Source organism: Pyrgilauda ruficollis, unplaced genomic scaffold (assembly GCF_017590135.1).
Source record: "Pyrgilauda ruficollis isolate IOZ18807 unplaced genomic scaffold, ASM1759013v1 scaffold366, whole genome shotgun sequence".
NCBI classification, from domain to species: Eukaryota; Metazoa; Chordata; class Aves; order Passeriformes; family Passeridae; genus Pyrgilauda; species Pyrgilauda ruficollis.
The window spans coordinates 1-9842 of NW_024525112.1; the positions used below are offsets into that span (position 1 = coordinate 1).

Below are 9842 nucleotides of genomic sequence, written 5' to 3' on the forward strand. Positions count from 1 at the left end.
GGAGGAGCTCCATCCCTGCAGGAGGATCCTCGTGCAGGGTCCCTCTGTGCATGCCTGTGTTCATGTGTCCCTTTCTGGCAGGTTGGGAAGGGAAGCAGGCAGATGGACACTCCAGCAGCCCCCCAAACTCCACCTCCAGCTCCTCACCCTCGGTGAAGCTCGAGAACTCGCTGCCAGGGCTGCCCAAGAAGCCCTTCCCCAGATCTGACAGGCTCCATGCACGTAAGAGATGGATTCCCTGCTTCTCCTGCTTCCCCAGGGCTTTTTCCTCCAGTGCCAGGGCAAAACCCAAACCAGCAAAAGGGAGTGAAGGGTGCAGATTGCTTTGCTGAGGGACCCTGGGAGGGGCTGCCAGTCTGCTGGAATTGGGATAAATGATTCATAATGCCTCAGAGCTGCACCTCTCCTGGGAGTTCCCAGCTGTTGTTCCCTGCATTATTTATTATTTAATGTATTTACACACTCTAAGGACATGAAAAAGGAAAAGAAATTCCTGCCTGGGTCTCCATCCCTCAGACCCTGCTGGATTTGGCTCCCAGCCCTTTACTGGAGCTTTCTCAGCCCTCCAGACCTTCCTGGTTCCTGTTACATTCTCCAAGGGTGGGATTGACCCTGGGGAATTTAAGGATATTCTTACAAAGGAATGGAATGTTCTGAGAGGGAGAAACCCCCAAGGATCATGGAATGCAGCTCGTGGTGCTGGCCAGGTGATCCCAGCAATCCCACCCTGGCCATCCCTGGCTGTCCAAAGGCTCCTGGAGCTCTGGCAGGGTTGGGATTGTGCCCATTCCGTGGGGCAGTGCCCAGCAGCCTCTGGGGAAGATCCTTTCCTGAGATCCATCCCAAATGCCCTGGCCCAGCTCCAGCTGCTCCCTCACTCTGAGGTCTCTGTCACTGTGGAGAGCAGGCACTTGCACAGAGCAGCAGAGCCCAAAAGAAATCCCCAGCAACAAACTGGCCTTGACTGGAGACTTAAACCAGACAACTGCTGTGGCCAAAAGGAGCTGTAGGAACCCTCCTGAGAAGCCAGGATGCCAAGGGAGGTGGGCTGAGGTGGGGTGGAGAGTTCTGTGCCTGGATCTCCCAGCTCTGTTGGTGAGACATGGAGTTAGAGAGTTACCCTGAGCTAGAAATCAGTTCCAGCTTTAGATCAAGTGGGCTGGTTTAACTTGTTTAGTCCAGAGCTTGCTGAGCCAGGCCTGTGCTCGTGGGAAGGTGACAACAGCCCCAGTCCTGGGCTTGAGGGGGACAGGGGACAGCAGGACAGCGTGGAGGGGACATGTGCAAGAGCTCATTTCCCTCCAGCTCGGAGGTTTGTCACCTTTATCCAGTGCAGGGATCAGCTCAGGTGGGAGGTTTGTCACCCCTTATCCAGTGCAGGGTGTCCTGGGATGTCTCTCCTCTTCCCCTCCTTGCTTGGAGCCACCCCCATGGCCTTCCTGGAGCTGAGTGTGACCCACCTCAGGGTCAGGACCTGCAATCCCACATCTCCAGCCCCACACCACCTGGTTAAACCCCCAAATCTGCCACGCTTTTATTCTCTGCCTCCTCTTGCTTCAGGGGTTTCCCATCCTTTGGGGCTACAGGGAGGATTTGGGGTTTTTGAGTTGCTGAGAGACCTGGGAAGGAGCACACAGGTGTAAATAACTGACCAGGAATTCCTAACCCTGCACTGTGCCAGGTTTTGGGTTTGTCCTCACCCTGCCAGCCACTGTGCCTCCCATTCATCCTGGGTGTTTTAACCAGGAATTCCTAACCCTGCACTTTGCCAGGTTTTGGGTTTGTCCTCACCCTGCCAGCCACTGTGCCTCCCATTCATCCTGGGTGTTTTAACCCTGCAGAGCCCGGGGGGTATTCCTGGCATTCCATTGGGATGCTGTGGGTGTCCCTACAGGCTGTAGGAACAACTACAGGGATACACCAGGCTGGGAGTGCAGCTCACCTGGAGCTTCATCAGCCACCTGAGCCAGGTCTGTGCTCGTGGGAAGGTGACAACAGCCCCAGTCCTGGGCTTGAGGGGGACAGGGGACAGCAGGACAGCGTGGAGGGGACATGTGCAAGAGCTCATTTCCCTCCAGCTCCTGTGAACTTGTCTGGGGGAACCAATCCCTGGGTTCACCAGACCTTCACAGGGTTGTGGTTGGGGAAAAAAACCCCAATTTGACAAATCACTGAGAGGGATGGATGAAGTTAATCCAGAAGGAGAAACTTTTCCCAGACATCACCGTGGGAATTAGATCCCATGTTCCTCCTGAAGGGGTGGTGGGGCCCTTCCTTGTCAGTGTCCCCTCCTGCCAGTGTCACCGTGTGTGCCAGGTTGCTCCTGTGCTGCAGAGGAGGCAGTGGGGGCTCATGCAGGGAAATACTCACTGTTGGCCAAACTCTTTGGGTTTGCAGCCTGGAAAACTGGTGTCTGGAACAGGCCTGGAGCTACCCAGTGTTCCATGGATTGCATTTAGCTGGTTGTAACCTCTGCTGCTGATTTCTGGTTCCTGTGGAAGGATTATCAGTAGGGAAGGTTCTCAGTGATGGTGGCACAGAACTGGGTGTGTGAGACATTTCTTTAGGGCGTTCATTTAGAGAATCCTGCCTCCATTCCCCAAGGATGGGATGCTTTTGCAGGGGTGTTTTACAAAGCAACATCTCTGTTTTCCTTGGCAGTTCTGGGCTGAGCCCCGAGGAGTCGGAGCGACTGACAGCACAGCCCGAGGCAGAGCCCGGCCGGCCCCGCAGCCCCCCGGCCCCACGCCGGGAGCAGGGCACATCCACATCCCCCTCGGAGCCCCTGGCAGCCCCAGCAGGCGGCAGGAAAGCAGGAGAGGAGGGCAGAGAGGAGCTGCAGCCCAAGGCAGCCAAGCCCACCGAGGCATCCCCAGAGCGGCGAGCGGCCAGAGCCGGCGAGAGACCCGGCCCCGGCCGGGAGAGAGCCCACGGGGAAACCCTGCCCCAAAAACCCCCCGGCGCCCCCAGCCACCGGGCAGAGGAGCAGAGGAAGCCTGGGGCGACGAAGGAAGCGCCAGGAAGGGAATCTCTGGGTGCCCCGAGCAAACCAAAGAGCCCCGAGGCAGGCGGGGGAGCGGCGAAGGCGCAGAGCCCCGCGGCTGCCCCGGCCACGGCGGAGAAGGAGAAGGAGAAGAAACCCCCCGGGAACGAGGCCATGGAGGTCGGGGTGGAGGCCCACAAGAGGAAGTCGGAGAGCAGGGAGGAAGCTGCAGGCACCCCCGAGAAGAAGCCCCGTGTGGCTGAGCCCTGCCAGCACCAGCAGGCCTTTCGGAGCCAGCCCTTTCCCGGCGCGGGGCCGGCGGTGCCGCGGGTGCCCCCGCTCAAGGTGAGTCCTGCAGGGACAGAGCCACGGCCGGGCCTCCCCCGGGGGCTCCCCCGGGGCACTGAACCCCAAACTGCGTGTTCAGTGGGGTGGAAGGGCCCCCAGAGCCCAGCCCATCCCTGTCACAGCTGCTGCTGTCCCAGGCTGCAGACAGGGCTCTGCAGGGCCGTGGTGACAGTCAGCAGAGCAGGAGCCTGGCAGCTGGGGACACCCGGGACAAAGGAGCCAGTGCCATCCAGGGTCCCCTGCAGCCAGCCCAGACACTGTGGTGAAGAGCAGAGCCCCTGGCAGCACTGCGGTCTGGTTTGTAGTGCTGCAGTGTAGGAGCAGGGAAGGAGAAGTTGGGGGAACATCTCAGGAGCAGAGGAGCTTTGGCTGCTGAGCCTTTGCAAGAACTCACTGGGAAAGGAAGGAGGGAATTGGCCCCTGCTGGGATGGACACCAGGACAGAAACCCTGCAGGCTTGGCAGGCCCTGGCTTTGAGAGCCAGGTCAGGAGCAGGCAGCTGTGCTGACCCTGCTGCTCCAGGCCCTTAGGCAGAAACTGAATTCCTGTAGCCCTGCGTGTCCCAGGAGTTCTGCTGCCCTGTTCATATCCCTCTGTACTAAAAGGCTGCAGACTGAAAACTTTAAAAGCAGCTGATCGTTGTCACCATGTTAATAAGAACAGCACCAAGGCAGGAAAGCATCAGTGAAACTGTCAGTGACACAGAATTGGGGAAACTGTCCATCAAAGAGGTCTGGAGTACCGTGCAGGAACGAGGGCTGGCCTGCCAGGGCAATGAAGGTGGGATTTCATTTAACAGCAGAGTGAGTTGAAGGTGATTGTGAATAGATTCCCTTGCAAAGCAGGGAAAATGGGGACAGACGTGTCCCCAAGACGTGTCATCCCCCAGAAGTGAAGTGGTGAAGTGATTGATCAGAGCTCAGTGGGATCCAGTGAGGATTTTATGGATAAGGAAAATAAATGTAACCTCAAATGAACTCCCTGAGATCTCTGCAGGGGGAACAGCACCAGGCTCAGTGCAGGGCTCAGCACATATGCTGGGAAGAGCAAACATGGGGAAAGTCAGCTGGAACATTGGGGGAAATGTTGGAGAAGGAAAGAGTAAATTATTGGCATTTTTTCCAGCTCAGGGGATTTTTATGGCTTTGCACAAAGGCACTGAGGAGACAAATGATGGGTGAGCAGGGGGGAAGAGCGAGGCTGAGCCCAGCAGGGTAGTGACGCCTTTCAAAGGACATCTGAATAGAAAATTAGATCTGAAATTACATCTGAATAACGTGAAACAGTGGAACAGGGGCTGACAGGGCAGGGGCTGGATCAGCCCTTCAGGGAGGGAGCCTGGGGGCTCTGGGGTGACATGAGGGACGAGTTCCACTCAGAGCCACGGGGTTTGCAGTATCCAAAACTGCCTGGGAGGCATCCGAGGGTCGGACACGTTTCTTGTCGCAAGGCAGGGACAGGAGGGGTTTCTCCAAAGGGATTTCTCCATCACCACCACCACCAGTTCTCTCAGATAAACTGCAAACTCCAACCTGTGGGTCGGGTGTTGCCCGTGTCTCAGCCGTGCTTTTCTCCTGCTCTCTTGCAGATTCCCGTGTCCAGAATCTCCCCGATGCCATTTCCTGCGGGCCAGGTCTCTCCCAGGGCGTGCTTCCCCCTCTCCCTCAGCAGTCCGGGCAGGACAGGGGCCAGGACCTTGGCCGACATCAAGGCAAGAGCCCAGCAGGCCAAGGCTCAGAGGGCAGCGGCCGCCGCCGCCGCCGCCTCGGCCGGGGGAGCCGTGCCGGGGCCCGGCCCGGGCGGGGGGAGACCCCCGGGCAGGGGGGGAGACCCCGGCGGAGCCACCCAAGCTGCAACTGGAGCGAACGCACTGGAACTGGCAGGAACTGGAAGCGGGGGAGGTTCGAGAAGGTTCCTTCCCCACGGCCCAGGGCCCCGTTCCCAGGTGGAGGGCCAGGCGGAGCCGGGAGCTGCTCGCCATCCTCCTGGAGCACAACTACAGCCAGGGGCCCCCGCGGCAGCCCCGGCGCTAGGGAACGGCGCGGGGGCCACGCCGAGCCCCCCGCGGGGCACGGCCACCCCCGGGTCCCTGAGCACCCCCGGCGGGGACAGGGTGGGGACGGCCCCTCCTGCGCCGGCCCGGGGGGCTCCGGCAGCTGGGAACGGGAGCGGTCCCTCAGCAGGAGGCGGCCGTGACCTTCCCAAAGGCAAATCTCCTTCTCCTCTGGTGTCCCCCGTGCCACCCGCGGGCCCCGCAGCTCAGGCTGGAGCTGTGGGTGCACCCGTCCCAGCCTCCAGCAGCTCCTCAGTAGCAGCCAGCCTTAAATCTCCTCCCGGTGGGGCCCTGCCCCGAGCGAGCTCCAGCATTCCTGCCAACAACCCTTTGGTCACCCAGCTGCTGCAGGGCAAGAGCGTCCCTCTGGAGCAGATCCTGCCCAAGCCGCTCACCAAAGCAGAAATGAAAACCGTCCCGGTGGCTCCTCAGGAAGAGAAGGGGGTGGCAGCTCCCGGTGCGGCGGGGAACGGCGCCGAGGCGGGGGACAGAGCATCGAGTTTGCCCCCGCAGCAGCTTGGGAAGATCTTCTGCCAGAACAGGCCTCTGCCTCACATTCCAAGGACCTTCCCGCTCGCCTCGGGAAAGGACCCCGGGCCTGAGCAGCACCAGGGCCACGAGGCGCTGAGCAAATCCACCCAGGAGCAGATCCTGCAGACTCTCATCAAGAGGGTGCAGAGGCAGAGCCTGCTGCCCGTCCTTCAGCCCTCGCAGCTGAACCTCCCGCACTCAGGTTTCCCGGTGGAAAACAGCTCCACCAGCCAGAGATTCATGCTGGGCTTCACGGGCAGGAGGACGTCCAAGCCTGCCATGTCTGGCCACTACCTGCTCAACATCTCCACCTACGGCCGCGGCTCGGAGAGTTTGAGGAGAGGCTTCTCCCTGAACGCCGAGCCCCGCCTGGGGCTGAGCAGCCCCGCCGAGGGTGCCGGGGCAGAGCTCGGGGAGGGCGAGGACACGGGCGGCCAGGGCAGCAGCAGCGAGGAGGACGCGGACGACGAGAGCTCCGGGGACGAACGGGAGCGCATCGGCGTCAAAGAGGAGCCGCGGGCGGGGCAGGGGGAGAAGGAGCAGGGCCCTGCAGAGCCCGGCTCCCTGGGGGCGAAGGCCGAGGCGGCCCCGGCAGCCAAGGAGAAGGTGGCGGCGCTGGACGGCACGGCGCTGGCCCGGGACCTGCTGCAGGCGGCGCAGGAGCAGATGGCCCACGCCATGAGGAGCAAGGGCCACGGCGGCACGGAGCTCTTCGGGCCCCCCACCCCATCCCCAGACCCAGCACAGCCCCCGCTGCTCCCCGCCCCGCACGCCCCGAAGCTGCCCGGGAGCGCCGGGGCGCAGCTCCTGGGGCCCAGCTACAGCGGCACCATCAACGTCTCCACCTCGCCCAACGTGGGCCAGGGCTCGCTCATGAGCGAGTGCAAGCAGCTGGCCAGCTCCATGGGCAACGTCATGTCCTTCTCCGTGACCGTCACCACCATCCCCACCGGGCAGGCTGTGAACTCCGGCGGCCACGGGCAGAGCCTCCCGGTGCAGGCGTTCGCCGAGGACGGCGCCATGGAGGATCCCCCTTCCAAATGTTACTGCAGGTTGAAAGCCATGATCATGTGCAAGGGCTGCGGTGCCTTCTGCCATGACGACTGCATCGGCCCCTCCAAGCTCTGCGTCTCCTGCCTCGTCGTGCGGTAACGGGGGCGGCACGTGGGGAGTAGCGCGGCTTCCTCCGGGGGCTGCTGTCGGAAGAATCTTGGGAAGAAACAGGAATTTTACTGCCTTGCACAAGAGACACGTTACTGAATCAGGAATACAGAGTTAGAGTCCTTCTTTCATTAACGAAAGAGCACCTTCTTGTACAGGGAGTCGAAATCGCGCTCGACTACGTGAATTGTGACAAGAGTTTGCACTTAAGGAATTATGTAAATACGCCACATTATTTTGTTTAAAGATATTTTTTCAATCTTTTAGGAGATAGCGTTTGACTTGTACTGCAGTTCCAGTAACCCCAGCCTGCTCTGAGCACGTTTGCTGAGCTCTGCTCTCCCCGGGGAGTCCAGCCCACAGCCCATTGTTGCCCTCTCTTGGCAGAGGGAATGGGATAATCCAGTGCAGCCGTGTGTGCTGATGGAGCACCGAGGCAGGAGCCCTGAGTGGGCTCCCTTGGCTGCTCCCAGTTCAGATCCCTGGCGTGCCAGCCTTTCCCTCCATCGCCTTTCCCTCTGTTGCAGAGGCTCCTGGGCTGTGCAGTGCAGGCTGGCGTTCCTGGTTTGCAGGTCCCCCTCTCCCAGTATCCCAGCTGAAGGGAGGTGTCCGGGTGTGCTGCTGCTGGAACTGCAGGGAGCTGGGCTGGCCAGGGGAGTCACCAGAACAGCTCAGTCCTGGGACTGTCTGTGACCCACCGGGAGCAGGGGTCACACTGCTGTGCCTGGCCAGGCAGGGCTGGCAGGAATCTGCCCCCTGCGCATTCCCAGGGCTGGCAGGAACCTGCTCTCCTGGGCATTCCCAGGGCTGGCAGGAATCTCCTCCTCTGGGCATTCCCAGGGCTGGCAGGAATCTGCTCCCCTGGGCATTCCCAGGGCTGGCAGGAACCTGCTCCCCTGGGCATTCCCAGGAGCTGGAGCTGCCATCCTGTGGCCCAGAGCCAGCTGCTCTTGGGACACAGGGGCAGGTGATGGGCACAAAGCATCACCCTGGGTCCTGCCATGCTCTGGGAAGCGTTTTGTTCTCATCCAAACACTCCCATGGTCAGACATCTCCAGTTTCTATCCAAGATTTTGTATTTCCTGGGTGTAGGGAGAGGCAGTCGAGTGTCTGCCTGGGCCTCGTTGGGTGGCTCTTTGTGTTTGAAATACCAAATTGGGCTGAGCTCAGCTCAGCTGGGCCCAGCTGAGGGAGGGGTGCTGGGGCAGCCCCTCAGAGCTGAGTGGGGACACGGCTGGTGGCAGCTGTGCCCCTGACAGTTCTGGGTTCCTTCTCTTGCACTGAGGGAAGTGAAAGCACAGTGGCCCCGTGTTCCTGGAGCTGAGGGCACCGATGGAGCACGAGTCACCCGAGGGCTGTTCCCCTCCCGGGCCGGGTGGAGGCCTTGCTGCATCCTGGTCAGGGAACAGAGCTATGTATGTTTTTGATGGAAAAGCACTGAATTCACTTTTAATCCAAAGGCCTTTTAAAGCTGAAGCAATATTCCCCCAGCAGCGGGGCAGCTGAGTGGTGCACAGACTCTCAGCCTTCCCTTCCCCTCTCCTTTGTACTACTGCTCCCCTGTCCTTCTCCCCGGGAGCCCGGCACTGGTGGTGAGGAGCAGAAATAATTCCGGGGTGGCTTTCCAAGGAACCCGAGGTGCCCAAGGCTGCCAGAGCTGCAGGAGCCTTTGGACAACGCTCTTGGCAGGAATTTGCTCTCCTGGGCATTCCCAGGGCTGGCAGGAATCTCCTCCTCTGGGCATTCCCAGGGCTGGCAGGAATCTCCTCCCTTGGGCATTCCCAGGGCTGGCAGGAATCTGCTCCCCTGGGCATTCCCAGGGCTGGCAGGAATCTGCTCCCCTGGGCATTCCCAGGGCTGGCAGGAACCTGCTCCCCTGGGCATTCCCAGGAGCTGGAGCTGCCATCCTGTGGCCCAGAGCCAGCTGCTCTTGGGACACAGGGGCAGGTGATGGGCACAAAGCATCACCCTGGGTCCTGCCATGCTCTGGGAAGCGTTTTGTTCTCATCCAAACACTCCCATGGTCAGACATCTCCAGTTTCTATCCAAGATTTTGTATTTCCTGGGTGTAGGGAGAGGCAGTCGAGTGTCTGCCTGGGCCTCGTTGGGTGGCTCTTTGTGTTTGAAATACCAAATTGGGCTGAGCTCAGCTCAGCTGGGCCCAGCTGAGGGAGGGGTGCTGGGGCAGCCCTCAGAGCTGAGTGGGGACACGGCTGGTGGCAGCTGTGCCCCTGACAGTTCTGGGTTCCTTCTCTTGCACTGAGGGAAGTGAAAGCACAGTGGCCCCGTGTTCCTGGAGCTGAGGGCACCGATGGAGCACGAGTCACCCGAGGGCTGTTCCCCTCCCGGGCCGGGTGGAGGCCTTGCTGCATCCTGGTCAGGGAACAGAGCTATGTATGTTTTTGATGGAAAAGCACTGAATTCACTTTTAATCCAAAGGCCTTTTAAAGCTGAAGCAATATTCCCCCAGCAGCGGGGCAGCTGAGTGGTGCACAGACTCTCAGCCTTCCCTTCCCCTCTCCTTTGTACTACTGCTCCCCTGTCCTTCTCCCCGGGAGCCCGGCACTGGTGGTGAGGAGCAGAAATAATTCCTGGGTGGTTTTCCAAGGAACAAGAGGTGCCCAAGGCTGCCAGAGCTGCAGGAGCCTTTGGACAACGCTCTCAGCACAGGGTGGGATTGTTGGGGTGTCTGCAGGGTCAGGAGTTGGACTGGATGATCCCTGGGGTCCGTTCCAGCACAGGATATTCCATGACTGTGATTTAGGT

General features: G+C 60.4%; 1 protein-coding gene across 1 annotated transcript; it reads left to right on the top strand.

The window, feature by feature from the left end:
• Positions 1 to 81: 81 nt before the first annotated feature.
• Positions 82 to 8682, top strand: ASXL2 (ASXL transcriptional regulator 2; the record flags this gene model as incomplete). The annotated part of the gene is made up of 4 exons (XM_041475844.1): positions 82 to 222; positions 908 to 1043; positions 2662 to 3328; positions 4920 to 8682. Coding segments are annotated over 4 exons (3092 nt in total), but the record flags the coding sequence as incomplete, so codon positions are not given.
• Between the last annotated feature and the right edge of the window lie 1160 nt (positions 8683 to 9842).